A 17,929-nucleotide genomic window follows, 5' to 3' on the forward strand; every position below is an offset into this window, starting at 1 on the left:
GGTGATAGCCATGTAAGAGAGGCTACCATTCTCTCCTGCCCATTAGCATGATTAATTGAAAGCTGATTTGATTTCCATGTTTAAACAAACAGGCAAACAAAAGAGGACAAAGAGGTTTTCAGGAGAGCATTTTGTCAACACAAAAGCCAACATAGCATGTGAGCCTCTTAATAATGGATTTGAATCAATCTCTGCTGACTGAACACATGCCAGACCCTGAAGATCGAAAGAGGAATAAACACTGCATTGACCTTGAGAAGCTCTCGGTTAGAGCAGAGTTTCTCCACCTTGGGATTATTCACATTTTAGGAAAGATCATTCTCTGTGGTGAGGAGTTATCCTGTGTGTATTATAGGATGCTTAGCAGCATCTCTGGGCCTCTCCCCACTGAATGGTAGTAGTACCCGTCCCCAAGTTGGGACAACCAAACATATCACCAAATGTCCCTGGGGCACAAAATCCCCTGATTTAGAACTACCGTCTAGAAGGAGTATAAATAAATAACCACAAGATGTACCACCATGTAAGAGGCCAACACAGTTGGGAATGTGGACAAAAGAGCAATTAGTTCTCTGGAGGAGGAATGCTGTGGACATCTGTGGATGCCTACACATGAGGATATAAATGTGGCTCTGTCTGTACCGCTAACACCCCATCACCATCTCCACCCACCACAAACTCAAAGGAGGTAGAATCTGTCTTGTATAACAGAAAAAGCCACTGTGATAAGCAGTCACATCTACAAGACTCAGGAGTGTAAATTTACATATTTCCTTCTCTGTATGGCACTTGAGGCTCTACCAACCTCAGCAGGAAGCAAAATCTAAGTGATAAGATACATCAGAAAAAAGAGCTACCTCACATGATTCCTTCCCCCTTGGGCCCACAGCGGATGGCATACATGCCACCCCCTTCCGGAGATTCCTCAGGTCTTCCACAGGCCCAGTCCTCTGTGTATAGAATGTTCCAGATGCATAGATAGTTTGAGTCACATAAGAGGCCAAAGCATCTTTCATACAGGAAAAACTACCTATAAATGAGTCACCCTGGTGACTAAAGGGAAGTAAATCTAGAATTTCCTATGGCTAGCTTAACAGAGCCTCAGGATTATGTCTTGCCAACTTAATTGTACATTAAAACTTGAGAAACAGTCTTCAGGAAGAGGGGGGTGTAGAACCTTAAGCCAAGCTTGCCATAGAAAATCAGCCTGTGAAAGAGGCTCCCCAACACATCAGGCTGATCAGAAAACCCCTCTGTCCTCTCCTACTTAACAGAAACATGACCAGGGCCTTAGTAAACTCTCCTCCCATAAAATGGGTGATGACCAATTGCTTGTTCACTATAGATGGTCCGCTGGACCAGGGCATTATGTTCCCAGTCAAGGGAATATAGAGAAGGACCCTGCACTTCCCCCCACCCGGCTTGGCTGTCATAAACACTAGCCTAGACAGTGTACTGTGAGCTGTCTCCCCGGCCCTCGGTGAGTGGAAGCTCCTCTCAGCACAAAGAGGAGTGTGCTGGTGATCTTCACCCAGGCTGGTTTCCCTGTCTGCCCTTAGCCCCGGTGCATTGCACAGCCCGTTCACTGGGTGCCTGGGGCCCTGCCCCCTGCCCAGTGCTCAGCGGAAATCAACCAAGTGGGACTTGGGGTGACACCTGCCACATTGGCCTCAGCAGCCAGAGGGGGGCGGGGCGCAGAGCTGTTTTCTCACTATTCTTTCATTGGTGAGATCTGGAAACAGCTGCACCCCATTCCCTGAGTCTCCAGGGAGAGACCAGCCAGCCGATGAGTTTTCCAGATGGATGAGATGAGCAGTGCCTCCTGGAACGTGACCTCAGGCACCTGCGCTGGGGACCGCCGTTCCACAGAGGGGCGCAGGCTAAGCCCAACATGTCATCCCAGCGCCCCCTGTGGGCTCAGTGAACCACAGCATGGAGGGCGGGCTCTGGCAGCCCCCTACCACCCCTCCTGGGCACCCCCTTCCTGGCAGCAACCAAGTGAGTGAAGAATCAGGTCAAACCCAACCACCTCAGGCTGAACTGCCCCCACTACGAGGGCCTCGGTCGAGCAGCTTTCTCTCTGAAAAGTCCACGGTTGACAAAATTCTAACTGCACCTGTGAACTGGTTTACATGGAAAACCTTAGAAAGACCAGCAAGTTAGACTGCATACAGTTACACCCTAACAGCTCATGTTCATTGAAAACCATCAAGTGAGAAAAACGATGAAATTGACTCCTCACCCTGGACATACCAAACACAATTCCATACTCAGAAGCATTTGGACACAGGACTATTAACGTGGCCTCAGAAAAAGTGGTCTTGCACAAGAATGGCTCAAGCTTCCCTCTATCTTAGCTCTCTTTAATTCAAGTTCACTGAGGTTTAATTCACTTACAGTAAAATTCAATTCTTTCAGGTGTTGTTATAGTTCTATGCATTTAGAAAAAACATACAGTCATGTAACCCTCATAATCAAGATTTAGAATATGTCTATCACTCCCCACACAAATTCCTCATGCTACTTTCTAGTTAACCCTCCCCTTCCCCACTTTCTTCCCAGAGTTTGCCCTTTTCTAGAATGTCATGCAAATGGAATCATACAGCATGTGCTATATGATTGGAGCATACAGGAGTCTGGCTTCTTTGGAGTCTGGCTTCTTCCACTCAACATGATGCCTTTTTATTGCCAAGTATTATTTCACTGTGTAGATGGGCCACAGTTGGTTTATCCACTTCCCAGGTGGAGGGTATTTGAGATCATTTTCACTTTCAGGCAACTGTGAACAGAGCCGCTATAGATATTTGCATAAAGTCTTTGTATGGGCTAATGTTTTCATTTCTCTTGTGTAAGTACTACCTGGAAGTGGAGTCATTGGGTCATATGGTAAGGTGACGTTTAACATTACAAAAAACTACCAAAGTATCTCCCAAAGCGGCCACACCATTTTGCTTTCCCACCAACCAGTGTAGGAGAGCTACCATTACTCCATATTTTCATCAGCACCTTCATACTATATTGTCAGGATTTTGTGGTTTTGTGTTTTTGTTGTTTTGAGGGGATTTGTGTGTGTGTGTGTTTGTGTTTAAGCCATTCTGATATACGTGTAATGGTATCTCATTGTGGTCTTAATTTGCATTTCCTTAATGATTAACGATGTTGAGTGTCTCTTCATGTGTTTATTTGCCATCTCTTTTGCCATCTGACTTGTGTCTCTTCTTTGGTAAAGTATCAGCTCAAGAGTTTATGCCCATGTATTAAATTGCTTTCTTGTTTAAAGACCTGTTAAGAGTTCTACACATATTCTGGATACAAGTCCTTTATCAGATATGTTTTGAAAATATTTTCTCCTGGTTTGTGGCTTGTAGTTTCTAGGCAGTGGTTTTCACAGAGCAGATGTTTTTAATTTTGATAAAATCCATTTTACCAACTTTTCTTTCATAGTTTATGCTCTTTGTGTCCAAAGCAATCTTTGCCTTGCCCAAGGTCACAAAGATCTGCGGCTATGTTTTCTTCTATAAGGTTTTCAGTTTTAGGTTTTATTTTGTGTGCATGACCTATTTTTGTTCGTTATTATACATTTTGTAAGGTAAGGGTTGAGGGCCTTGGGTTTTTTTTTCTTTAAAGGATGTTCAGTTGTTTGGTACCATTTATATTCTTTCTCCATTGAGTTATCTTAGGGCTTCCCTTGAAAATCAATTGATCATTTATGTGTGTGTCTTCTTCTAGGATCTTCATTCTGTTTGACTGGTCTATCTATCCTTTTATCAGCACCACACTGTCTTGATTCCTATAGCTTTATAGTAAATCTTGAAGTTGGGTAGTGTAAGTCTTTCAATTCTTTCAAAGTTGTTTTTGCCTTTACATATAAATTTTTTAATTAGATTGTCATTCTTTGAATTAGCTTATCATTATGCAAAATATTTACATTTATGTTTCTATGTTTGAATTGGAGTTTTGTCAAATCTCTGGGTCAATTTAAGTTAGGTGCCTTATCCTTTTGAAAATAAGGGAGTGGTCATTCTTAAAAGAAAGACTGACCAATTCCTTCCAAACTCATCCATACAAAATGGCTTTGCCAAATGGCCCTGGCTCTAAGTGCAGGGTTGTTGAGTCCATGTGTTCTGATGTGTGAGGGAGACAAGAATGCAGTCTGCCTCTTCACCCTGCTCCCTGATATAGAAAGGAAAAGACACAAAGTTGAGGTCAGCCCTGAGCCCTAACAATAGAAAGGAGCATGGTTCTTTGACAAATTTTTAAAAATGAGGTGACATATTTTCCATCCAAGGGGCCACTAGAGGAGGAGTTCATGAATGCATAAGAGAAAAGAGAAGTTAATTCTTCAAAGGAAACAGCAAGAGCCAGAGGTGGAACAGGCAGGACGCTCAGGGCTCCAAAATTTGAGGAGACAGGTTGGAGATGAAGTCTGGGGTCAGAATTCTGCTTGGTGGCCTATGGAAGCTTTTGACTGGAGGGGCATAATTAGATATGTACTTGAGAAAGATCCTCTTACTGGCAGGCAAAATATCCTCCCAGAGATCATCCTATGGGTGTGGCAACAGACATATGATAAGCAGGTTTGACTGGGGAAATGGCTGAGAGCCTGGACCAAAATGCCTTTGGAGAACAAGGCCACCAAATTAAAACCAGACAAAAGATTAAAGGAGATGGGAGAGGCACAGGAAGGCACATCTGCCTATCCCTTATTCCCCTGGACCTTAAAGATATTTACCACTCTCCAGGCACATCCACATGCCCAGGCCAAGCTCAGCCATAAAATGCCAACAACATATCTGCAGTGTTGGGGGATCTCACTGAGTAAGATCATATAATTCAGACACCCTGCGAGTATGCATATTCTGCTCTTCAGGGGCCATATTTTGTGTTAAGGTTATCTTAAAAATGCCACCTTCCAAAAGACGGCTTTGCTTTTAAGATTATGCCATTCGGGTTGAATAAATTTCTTGGCAACCCTGTGTATAAATCTGGCTGGGGCCTCACTGTGAAGTCTAAAAAAGAGACAGATGGAACAGTCAGCCAGAAAGCCACAGTGACAGAAACAACTATTCCCTGGAAGGGAGAAAAAGGGCAGAAAGGCATCTTTGTTTATTTTTACAAAATTTGGAGAACAACAGTGTCCCCCAGCTGTCTCCACAAGATCAAACCAGCTCCAAATGGGAGTTGCTAAGTATTTGCCAACACTTGAAATCAAAGTCCAATAGGCCTGATGGCCCTGTTTCTTGTCTCTCCCTCCCTTTGTATTTCAAGATGACAATTTCATTTGTTCATTGAGGCAGCCTGTCCATTCAATAAGCATTCTGATTCATCTATGAACTTCAAACTCCACTTCTAATCTAAATCAGAACACAAAAGTACATGACCCCTTCACTTCTTGCTAGGCCCTCTGGCTCATTCAAAGCAAACACCCTAAGGCAGTCTCAGAATGACATTTAATCATGGGGTCTGCATTTTCGTTGTAAGGCCATGCCCTCCAAAGTCCAGCTCAGGGATCGTCAAACTGTCAACTTGCCCACTTCTCTGGGACTGATGATCACACACAAGCTCCCCAATCCTTCCTCCTTCTCATCAGCCCTCTGAGAACACCAAAGCCTGTTAGGGGGGTTGGCACCTGTAACTCCAAAATTAGGGTTAGGTCAAAGGCCTGTGACAGGGTACCAAATTTGACCCTGTTAGGACCTATAAGAGACTGACAGAAAAAGTCAGTTGTGGGAAAGAAACATCTTTAGGCTTGATCTAAAAGACAAACCTCTGTGAACTTCCATTCAATTTTAACAGAGCCAAGTGGAAAATTTGCTTCCTTCCTTGTTTATTAAAGAAACAACCAACAGAAACAAATAACAAACTAATTCTGTCAAGGGCTAGTTCACTGCTTTCCTACCCTGCTTCCGTGGGCTATTCTTAGAAACATGGACACAAGTGCCATGTGCAAAAATGCCATGCTGTGGGTTTACAGAGCCTCTCCATTGTATCAGAGAAGTGAGAGTCAAAAGTAAGATGATCAGTTCTTTTTTTTATGATTTTATTTATTTATTCATGAGAGACAGAGAGAGAGAGAGAGAGACAGGCAGAGGGAGAAGCAGGCTCCATGCAGGGAGCCCGATGTGGGACTTGATGCCAGGACTCCAGGATCACACCCTAGGCTGAAGACAGGTGCTAAACCCTAAGCCACATAGGGATCCCCAGGATGATCACTTCTGAGCCACTTCATCTTTGCCCAGGAGCTCCCACCAGGAGGGAGCAGGTTTCTCCTGGCTAGTGCACAGTGACAGACAGGAAGAACTTCTAAACTCTCTTTCAAACTTATAGAAAAAGAAAAAAACAAAACACCCACACAGTGGGAACAATTTCCCCACCGTGTGGGTGGTGGGGCCCCGAGAGCTGTTATCTGCAAAGGGCACTTCTGGGGGTTACCCAGCTGTCACCACTGTGTGGATTCCACTCAAAAACCTCAAGCCAAGCAGTGGGGAATGAACATCAAGAGACAATTTTTCCACTCTGTGAAAATGACTTGACTTCACAAAAATAAATTAAAACACCATGACAATAAATGAAATGTGTCCAGGACCTGTTGTCAAATGCATAGTCGATGACAGTCAATGCTCTTCCTTGCTCGGTTCATCTATACCATCAGAATATGACTATGTCATTCTCCACCTCCTGACCCCTTAGCACCTGACCCTACATGATGTCTCTCTCTCTCTCTCTCTCTCTCTCTCTCACACACACACACACACACACACGCACTCCTACATCACACAACCAGGTCTAGTGTTACTGGTCTAGAAGGAGTTAAAGGCTGAACCAGCATGTCTGAGGGCAGGGGTAGGAGTGGTTGAGGTGTGCAAGTGTTAGTATGGGAATCGGAGGAAAGGATATTCTAACTATGTTCATCATAACAAGGGAGATTTGATGGTTATAGCAAAAATGCAGATGTATAAAAACAAAATCAGATATCCTTTGGGCCTTAAGCCCCTCTTTTGCTACACAAGGGCCCCCTGTTCCTGGCTGCTCTGCCCCAGTTGTCCATGGGAGCCTGAGAGGCACTGCCTGCCCACCAAGTTTATAGGATTTAGTAATTCCTCCCCTCCTCTGCACACTCATGTCCTTTAAGTCCCTCCCTTCAACCCACTCCTAAGTGAACCCATCTCCAATGATGTCATTGGGAGCCACGTTCACCTACTACCTTCCTTTCATCGCACCCTCATCTACTACAGGAGGGTCACACCATGGCTCTTTGCCCTAGCACTCCTATTAGAATTTGGGAAACAGACCTGGTGATTAGAACCTCAAGCCCCAAACCTTGCTTCCAAAAGTATCCTTACCCACTTTCCTATGAGGACATAGGAAGCCCTCAATTTCAGCATCGGGATTCTGGGTAGACATGACAATAAAAATGAAAACCATTTCTCAATAGCAAGTGTGAGCTTTTGAAGTGAACAAAACAACATACACGTAGGATACAACTCCACTTTAAAAACTAATCAACAGAAGAACAGTGTGGCGATTCCTCAAAAGCCTAAAAATATAATTACCATATGATCCTGCAATTCCACTTCCGGGTATATACTTAAAAGAATGGAAAGCAAAGTTTCAAAGAGATTTATGCATATTCATGTTATTAGCAACATCATTAACAATAGCCAAAAGGCAGAAACAACCCAAATGTCTATTGACAGATGAATGGATAAGCAAAAAGTGGAATATTATTCAGCCTTAAAAGATATATAGACATATATACACACACACACACACACACACACACACACACACAATATATACAATGGAATATTATTCAGCCTTATAAAGGAAGGAAATTTGACACATGCTACAACATGAATTAACCCTAAGGATATTCCGCTAAGTGAAAGAAGCCAGACACAAAAAGACAAATATTTTATGAGGTTCCTACAGTAGTCAAATTCAGAAACAGAAGGTAGAATGAGGTTACCAAGGGCTGAAGGTAGTAGGGGATGGGGAAAACACTAATGTTTATTGAGTCTCACTTTTGGAAGATGAAAAAGTTCTAGAGATGGATGTGGTGACAGTTGTACAAGAATGTGAATGTACTTGATACCACTGAACTGTATACTTTTTAACCTATTTTAAGGGTTATAATAATAAATTTTATGTTAGGTATATTTTACCAGAAAAAAAAAGTGATCAACAAAAATATTGAAGCTTCAATTAATCTAATAAGCTCAGGATCCTGAGGAGCAGGATCCTCCCTGCAGGAGCAGGATTTTTTTAAAGAAGAGACACAATCAAAAACCCACACACTTCACATTCTTCCTTCTCTCTGAGGACAGAAGTGGGTGACAGGGCCAGGCAGCAAGAGGGCCAGAAGAGCCACCACCAGGTGACCTGATGATCTACAGGCTTCTGAGAGGGAAGGCCAATTCCTCCTGTGGCCGCTGATTCCAGAGACAAGACAAAGAACATGGGGTGAGGGCCAGGTGGTATAGCCTGACCTGCCAATGGCTCTTCATGATACCTAATTAAGAGTCATTGGTTCCTGCAAACTGGGGGTTTCCAGAAGATGGTTTCCTCACCATCACAGATCTACAGATACTGTTGTGCTTCCTGGAACTTTAACATAAGAATTCCTTATATTTCAGAAATCATTTCTGGAAAATACAACCTCTGCTAATGCCTTCTGCATTTCCACTGTGTCTAAGATGTTGGTACATGGACAGGTCAGATGCTCCTCAATAACCTCCTCCATGTTTAGGTGAATAGGATGTGTGAAAAGGATATTTACACTTTGCCAGAGGCTCACCCAAGCCAAAAAAGTCTCCACATTGTCCGAGTTACTGCAATCACTTCCAGTTATTTTTTTCTGCTCCTAAAGTCTTTAGACTTCTGCTCAGGGGACACCCACCTGCTGTGGGGAGCCTTTTGTGAATACTGGCTTTGCTGGGCTGCCACTGTCTCCAGGGTCCTCAGGCCCCAGGGTAAATGATGAAGGAACTTGGGGCCTGCAAGAGAGTCTCAGCAGATGTCTTCTTTTCTCCTCCTCAACTCATTACTTTCCATTGTAACTCGTAGATTTTTGTTTGTCTGCTGCATTTATATAAATTTCCATGTCTCCCTGCTCTGAACTGAACACCTCAGAATCAAGATGGGGGATAGGAGAGCTGAAGGCAAACCTCCCTGGAAACACAGTAAGGGGACATCTCCTGAGAGCATAGTAGGTGGCCTGCCAGAAGAGAATAGAAGCACATTGTCCTGCCGTCAGGTGGATCCCTGGACCCCAAAGAGGTATGCCCAGGTGCGACAGGCAGTGGCCAAATCTGCCCCGTACATTCCATCCACTTTAGTGCAGGGCTTTTGTTTTGAGGGGTAGCTCCTAAGTTTGGGTTTGGGGCTGAACTACTGGAGACAAGCTAAGGTGGCCAGGATCTATTCCATCTCTCCACACCTCTCCTCACACACTCTGTTTCTCCTCCAAATAAGTGTCAGTCATTTAAAGAGTATGTGTGCCTCCAGGACCAGTATTACCAGCCTGCAGGAGCACCTGCCTGAGCCCACTGAGCCTGCCTTCCATGAGGATGGTTTAGGATTCGCTTCCTCTAAGAAGCCTCCTTTGGTTGATTTGCCTTCTCTCATAAGATTTGTGTCTATCCTTAAGTCTTCTTCACACATACTCATTGTGCATCCCCAGCTCATAAGCACCATGTAGCCAGCACAGTGTCTTAACTTTCCCTTCATGGGTGACGGGCACTAAGGAGGGCACATGATGAGGTGAGCATTGGGTTTTATACTATATGTTGGCAAATTGAATTTAAATAAAATGTTTTAAAAACTTCCTTTCACACGGGCTTTAAATAAGTACTCCATCAGTCAGCTGGGCTCTGTGGCAGATAGTATTTTCCCAAAATGACCACATGATTTCCCCCCTCCCCCCATCTCATGTTCTTGTTACAATGTGACCAACACTCCTTCCACTGAGAAGTGGGGTCTCTGCTTCCTCCCTCTGAATGCCAATGGGCCATTGTGACTGCTCCAAAAGAATAAGGTGGAAGTGATGCTATGTGACTTCCTGGGCTGGATCACAGAAAGGAAACAGCTTCCACCAGGCTCTCCCTTTCCAGGACACTCACTCAGAGAAAGCCAGCCACCATGCTGTGGGGAAACCCAAATTAACTCATGTAGAGACCACATGGAGAGCTGTGTGGAGAGGAACAGAGACTTCCAGCCATCAGCCAGCATCACCCACCAGATACACAAGTGAATGAGCCTTTGGAAGTCTCTGTCCCTAGCCCTGAGCCTTTCAACATAGGCCCTAGACCCTGCAAAGCAGAGACAAGCCATCTTCACTGCCTTTCCAAACCCCTATCCCACAGAACATGCAAGCATGATTAATGGTAGCTCAGTGATATCAGGCAGCCATAGGAACTGGGTTTCCATAAATGTGGTCACAGGATGAATAATTCCAAAGTTCTTTCCTTTTTTTTTTTTTTTTTTTTTTTAGTTCTTTCCTTTCTAAAACAGACTTTTGTTAACTGCCCCAACATCATTCTTTCTCTTCTTGGCAATGGAGCTCCTATCCTTAGCTCCTGAAGGGCCATGGCTCAGAGTGTCCATCTTTCTACTCATAACCACCGTCTACTAACTGCACTTCTTCAGCAAGACTGGGCCACTTTGGGGAAGGTAGAACCAAAGGGAGATGCCGTTCATAATCCTAGCAAAGGGCTTCCTTCCAGAGACCACCCACTGCCGCAATCCCACAGTAAGGCAGGTATAACTAAATCACTACCCAATCAGGGGTAAGAATACATTTCCCTTCCCAAATGAAGAACATGTTCAGCCCAGAGAATAGTCCCCACCAATGAAGTGAGGTGTTGATAACCATACAGAACAATGCCAGGCACCTGCTGTGGCCGAGAGCAAGGTGAGCAGGAATCTTTTCCACAACACAGACCCCATATAAGCACGGGGGCAAAAGCACCATTCTGCCCGGACCTGCTATCTTATTGTCAGGTCTACCCTGCTCTGCTACCTTACCTGATTCGAAAAGGTCAATGTTTGGCAAAAGTCCCCTCAGCCTCACCAAGTATTAAAAACAAAGCTTTTTTTCTCAAGCTCCATATATACTCTAAGTTTCTGCCCGAGTTAGAACTTTCCACAGAGCCACAGAGTAACCCTCATCATTGCAGATATGAGCACACGTTTGTTCTCCGAACTAGAGCAAGACCTTAGGTTTCTTAGGGAAGAGACACCTTTAGCTCTCAAGCAGAAACAGGCAGCTACCGTTCATGATAAGAGGGACGCAGATATGAGGAAAGTTCTGCCAAAGGAAAAGAATGGAAAAGGTAATATCTGCCCCCGCCACACACACACACCCACCCAGTACCCAGCCCACAGCAGTTCAGGATCCACTGTCCACACCATGCTTCCTAAGTGCAGAGCAGTAGTACATCTTGTCACTGGGAGCAGCCTGGCTGTGCTAGCCAGAGAAAAGGTGCTTCTGCAGGATGCTCTGCCTGGCCATGTGCAAGCACCAGGCACACCTATGATCCCAAAGCATAAAAGAAATCTTGAGCTTCCCTGGAGCAGCTTTCTCCCAAGAGTATCCAGAAATGTCCAGCATGAACACGTTTCTTCCCACACACTCATTCCCGGTTCTGAGTGGTTCTTGCCCAGTCCTGCCTTCTTCCCGCTTTACCCCACACAGGGCACCAGCAACTTTTCGAGGCTTCTATGATTGCCCACTTTATGGCTCGAGTCACAGTTAAATGTAAACAAGTACATACAACCTGTTACAGGCAATCTCATTTGAAGTAACTATGGTTTGTTTGTGGAGAGCTGGCCAGATGACACTGATCAGCGGGTGGCACTTTTCACTCAGGCATGAGCAGTTTGTTGTAAGGGCAGGAGGGACATTGTTTGTTGCCCCTCCATTGAGGCGGAATATTAAGCAAGTTCAACATCTTAATACATTTTTATGAATATTAGTACAAGAAATCAGCATTTTTCATAAATATGATTGATGCACTTGAGAAAAAGGCAGAAATCATGAAGACAAAAAATGGAGCTATTAGCCATTCTAAGATGTACCTAAGACAAGACGGGGGCCCCCATTGGAGCTCAGAGGCTTCACTAACAAGGCTTCACCCAGCTTTCTGTTTGCCTGGCCTCCATCTCTCATGCAGGACATCTCCAATCTCTGTTCTTACTCCTACACGGAATACGTTACCCAAAAATCACTTGTGTCCCTCCCCTACAGCAGTACATTTTTTGTTTTATTTTTATTTTTTTTAAGATTTTATTTATCTATTCATGATAGACAGAGAGAGAGAGAGGCAGAGACACAGGCAGAGGGAGAAGCAGGCTCCACACCGGGAGCCCGACGTGGGACTTGATCCTGGGACTCCAGGATCATGCACTGGGCCAAAGGCAGGCGCCGAACCGCTGAGCCACCCAGGGATCTCCACATTTTTGTTTTAAAAGAAATATACTACCTACCACCACTTTTACGTAAAAACCCTATTCCTCTAAATTACCAGTAACCCTCACCAATCAAGCAACTAGAACAATTCTAATTGCTGTGAACTGATACCATGGGTAGAGTAGCCATCAAAATGAAGCTCAAAAACCCACAGACTTGAGCAAATCAAAAGCTATAAACCAGTAAGTTTATCCCTTAAGAGAGAAAGAAAAAATTTAACTTTACCTGTGACTATAGCGAATGGCTATCGTCAATCCAAGCTGTAATTAAAAAGAGAGGGAAAATACATATTAAATAATATTAAAAGTATGATGAATTCACAGGAAAATTAACTTATTATGGTCCGTTATTTTTAAAACATTTCCTAAAATTTCCTACTGTTTATGCTTCATAAATAACACCTTTTAATGATAGATCTTTCATTTCAACATAGATCTTAAAAGATAGTCATATTTTGAAATGGTCTTAGAGACACCTAAAATATTTCATGTGTCTCTCATCTGGAAAGACTTTCCTGTTATAAGAGATTTTTTTTTTTTTGCCTTTTTCCCCTTTTTTCTTTACATTTTTTAAATTTAATTTAAAAAAATTTTTATTGAAATATAATTGGCAAATAAATTGTATATATTCAATGTATACAATATAGTGATTTGATATACATATACAGTGTGAAATTATTACTGTATGTTATCACATTAATTAACACATCCATCACTTCACATAGTTACTTTTTCTCTTCCTTTTTTTTTTTTTTTTTTTTGGTAAGACCACTTAAGATCTACTCTCTTAGCAAATTTCAAGTATACAATACAGTATTGTTAACTATAGTCACAATGCTATGCCTTAAATCTCCAGAACTTATTCATCTTACAACTAAAAGTTTATACACTCTGACCAACATCTCCCTGCTTCCCCCACCCCCAGCCCCCAGCAACCACCATTCTACTCCCTGTTTGTATGAGCAAAACAGGGCTCTTTCAGCTCTGAGACAAAGCCGTGAAAGGATGGGATTCAGTGTGTGGCTGATTCTGAAGTTTGCCATACCCGGGTCCCAGGAGTAGCTCTTTCCCTACCCTGTTGCCCTAGGAGTGCTGAGTAGAGACCAGGCCATGAGGGGGACTGATTACCCAGGCCAGAGTCTTGCCAGGTGATCTGTACAACTTTCACACGGATTCCATAAGCTCAAGGCCAGCAAACTGCACCTCTGAGGACAGCAAAGAGATTGAGCCCACACTACATATATGGCATCTAAAGAAAGTGCACAGGATCGCTGGACATAGCAACAAGCAGAGACCAAGGTGACACTGTGATTTGCTTTTTACTCTGTGAGAGTGTCATGGGAACCTCTCCAGCATAAGTGGGGATCCAATCATATGGCATGGACCTCAGCTAGTTCATGCAAGATCAGTAGCAGATTCCAGAAGAGTCAGGCCACAGGAGTTCAACTGCTGACTGCATGGGCATCAAGTTATTTAAACTCTCAGAGCCACAGTGTCTGCAACTATATAATGGGCAAATAATTATTTTCTCATGTAAGGATTAAGCAGTTTTTCTATTTTTGTGTGCATGCACATGCACGTGCACACTGCTTATAGATATAGATAGGAAAAACTCTGTAAATAGTAACTACCACTACTACCATTATATATAGGCAATACCCCATTTACGAAAATGTTTTCATTTTCCAAATTTTTTTAAAAGATTTTATTTATTTACTTACTTTAAGAGACAGAGAGAAAGAGAGTGCAGAGCAGAGGAACAGAGGACAGAGGAAGAGATTCCCAGCCGCCTCCCTGCTGAGCGCAGAGTCCAACTCAGGGCTTGATCCCACGACCCTGAGATCATGACCTGAGCCAAAATCAAGAGTTGGATGCTCAATTGACTGAGCCACTCTTCATTTTCCAAAATTTAATTTCTAAATTAATTTTTGGAACTTAGAAAGTATCATGTAAAAATGATCAGCCTCAATCATGCCTATATATGTCTCATCAACTCACTGTGGCTGAACTATGGCACTACTAGTTTAAGGAACTGAGAGCAGTTAAAAATCCAAGGATCATCTGGGCAAAAGTCTACCTAAGGTGAACTCTTACATCCCCAACACATCACTGGCAGTTTCCTGATGTCGGCCCCACTGGCAGGAGATTATTTCCATGGGGTTTTCCTGGACCCTGGATGACACAAGGGTCATTGGGATGAATATAATATTATATGTCAACTATACTTCAATTAAATTTAAAAAAAAAAGAAAGAAAGGAAGGAAGCCCAACACCTCTGTCTAGCTAGACACACTGCAGAATCCCTCAACTATTGTCAGAATAGCTCAGCTCCCAAATGATTCAGCTGTATGTTATCACTATGCATACCCCAAATGCAGAACCGACGTCAGTGAACCATCAGGACTCAGAGAGGATAGGCTTAATTTTACAAAAAGATTATCTAGAAGTGAAGGCGTGAAATATAGGACATCAAGTTGATTTCACATCACATTCACCTGAATATATACAATTGTCTATCAACTAAATCAGGAGTATAGCTTTTTGAGATTTAAGCAAACGAAAAAGGAAGATGCCTCAGGGATAATCAAGAATTTAAAGAACAAGGAGGAAATTATTTAGGAAGGAAATAAAAACAGAAACCGCAGCCAAAAGGTCAGGATGAGTAATTTACGATTTCACATGCCACGTAATTTTACATTTCCTGGAGTTAAAAAGTTCTGGCTTACAGTTAGGCTAATTATAAGATAATTTTACTAACTGAATATTTTGATAAGCTTTAGAGTACTCCTTAATTTGTGGCTTTTCCACAGTTGAAAGATATGACTTTGCTGGAGCAGGGAGAGAAAATGGGCATGGGAGAGACAAAAATAAAAAAGCAGAGGAAGTTTTTGGTGATGGCCGTGTTGGTTAAAAGGAGCTGGGTGATAAATCCTTCAGAGAGATAAATTTCAATTAAGCACTTTTACTCATATTTTCCTGGCTTCAGAATCAAATATGTTCTGTTGTCATTTTTAAAAGGACATCTTTGTGAAGAAAGAAAGTACAAATCATGGAGTCACCAGACCAGCCACGGCGTCCCGCACGGCTCTGTGTGAACAGGCCAGGTAAAGACATGCTAGGGAACAAGATGATCCGAACCCCAAGCAAAGGGATTGGATCCAATTAGGCAGCCCTGACAAGATGCTGGAACAGTGTAGAGAAGTCCTAATAGGCCTTGCCATGACATCTCAGGTTGGAACATGAGTCAGGAGACTCTTTATGTCTGTTTTGTGTGCATGCACATGTTCTTTTTCACTCCTACATATTATCTGGCCCTAGAGAAAGCAGGGGAGGTAGACAATTCTCTGAGGTTTCTATACCATAGCAAATACAAGATAAAGGCAACTGTGTAATCTGCTGAGAGTTGGGCCAGAGATAATCGTCTTCCCTGGCATTAGGAACCTAGCTAGATAGGCCTCTCTGAGCCCCCGCCCTGCTAAGAAGCATCAGCAACTCGTAAATGCTTTAAACAAGTCTCACTACTGCCTGTGTCTGCACAGACATGCATGCAACCTGCGCATGTGCACACTTTATGACTGGTTTACACACGCATAGGCATGCAGATATACACACGTGTGCACACTTAGACCCAATACACACATGTGTGCTCGCACACTTTTGCATGCATATGCATTTCCACTTGCACATATGCATGCACACGTACAGCACTCATGTGTGCACATATCCCAACAAGCATGTGTTATGTGCACACATCCATGCACACATGCTTACACAGTACTCAGATGCAAACATATGTATGCACTGGCACATATGCACATACACACATTCATGCAGAGGTGCACACATGCACTTACCCACGTGCACAGAGATGCTTTGGCATTCAGAGAGGCCCAGAGAGCCCCCTGAGACAAAGGGAGGCCTCAAACAATTGACCCTTTTGTTGCTGGTCTCAGCAGGAACCCAGAAGAGAGAGAGGAGAGAGGCCTAGGGGTTGGCCCCCTGACCCCAGGCCAGCCAGGGCTGAGGCCCAGGGACATGGAGGTCAGCTGGAATTTTGTGCTGGTGCCCTCCCTGGAGAACAACCCCTTCAGAACATACTGTAAGTATTGCCAGAATGCATTTAACAAACTCCCACTCAGAGTACTTCTTTTCAGATTTACACAATTTGTTAATAACAAAATTAAATCACATTTTAATGGCAAGGAAAGAGTAATTTAACATTTTTCAAAATGTCCACCAGTTACAAAAACCTTTTTCCTGCTGCTTTGACCTAAAAATGCTCCTTTTTTGGAACAGCTGACTAAGGCAGCTGTTTTGTATCAAGTCTGAGGGTTTTCTATATGACCCAGGGAGCTCAGACAACAGGCAGACCTTGCTGCATTAAAGAGTAATCCGAGAATAATTTGCCATAAAACCCCCCGAAGTGCGCCAGCTGTAGCTGGATACACCCTATAAAGCACCATGTAGACTGCATGGATCTTGTAAAATAATCATAATAATTTTAGAAAACAGATTTTTAAAACACCTTTAAAAAATTTTTTTAAGGAAATAAATGGGTGGCACTGTCTTAGCAGGGCACTTCCCTTATGTGGGTTCTGTTCCCTGTCCACAGGTTGTCACTAAGCATCTCTTCCTAATGCCCACTTGACCAAGAGTGCCTTGTTGTTGCGAATCCCCCTTACAGGTCCACTATGCTTCGTGTTTATTTTTTTTTTTAATTTTTTTTTTTATTTATTTATGATAGTCACACACAGAGAGAGAGAGAGGCAGAGACATAGGCAGAGGGAGAAGCAGGCTCCATGCACCGGGAGCCCGACGTGGGACTCGATCCTGGGTCTCCAGGATCGCGCCCTGGGCCAAAGGCAGGCGCCAAACCTCTGCGCCACCCAGGGATCCCTGCTTCGTGTTTATGATGTGCTGTCACACACACAAGGCAGCTGGGGGCAGGTAAGGAGGAAGAGTCCATCAAATGCCGACCCCAAAGTGACCCAGCTGGTGAGTGGTGATGCTCCAAGTCTGGGTCGAGAACTTTCTAGACTGGGTTGATATGCTGGCCAGGGCTGGGACCAAGAACCATATCCTTTCACAGGATCAGCTACCAACCTGCCACAACCCTGATACTAGCACTCCCTATTCCTCATGAAAAGGTGTAAACCAAAGGCTTTCGTATGAAAACTCCCACATTGTAAACTGATTTGAATATTTTTCAAAATATGTGAGCCAAACAAAACATATCAGTGGAATCTGGCCAGGGGGCCACCAGTCTGCAACCTCACTTTTCATATTGCCAAGCCTCTCCTTGGGTTCTCAAATCTTCCAATCTGAATTAATTAGTTTGTGACAAATCTAGAAAAAGCTTTCATGTTATTCATGAGTCTTCTTTCCTTTCCTATAATTATGTGAAACTTTTTCTTTAGTTTATTTCTTTTTAAATTTCATGTGTCCAAAGGGTCTATCACAA

General features: G+C 43.3%; 1 protein-coding gene across 4 annotated transcripts in view; it reads right to left on the minus strand.

Moving 5' to 3' along the window:
* Positions 1-17,929, minus strand: part of ACOXL (acyl-CoA oxidase like) — a 348,364-nt gene that overhangs the window by 241,386 nt on the left and 89,049 nt on the right. For all 4 annotated transcript variants that reach the window (XM_077843324.1, XM_077843323.1, XM_077843322.1 and 1 more), the window contains exon 10: positions 12,695-12,729. In XM_077843324.1, coding sequence (XP_077699450.1) covers positions 12,695-12,729 — 35 coding nt within the window. The remainder of the gene's footprint in view (positions 1-12,694; positions 12,730-17,929) is intronic.

Source organism: Canis aureus, chromosome 12, assembly GCF_053574225.1.
Source record: "Canis aureus isolate CA01 chromosome 12, VMU_Caureus_v.1.0, whole genome shotgun sequence".
NCBI classification, from domain to species: Eukaryota; Metazoa; Chordata; class Mammalia; order Carnivora; family Canidae; genus Canis; species Canis aureus.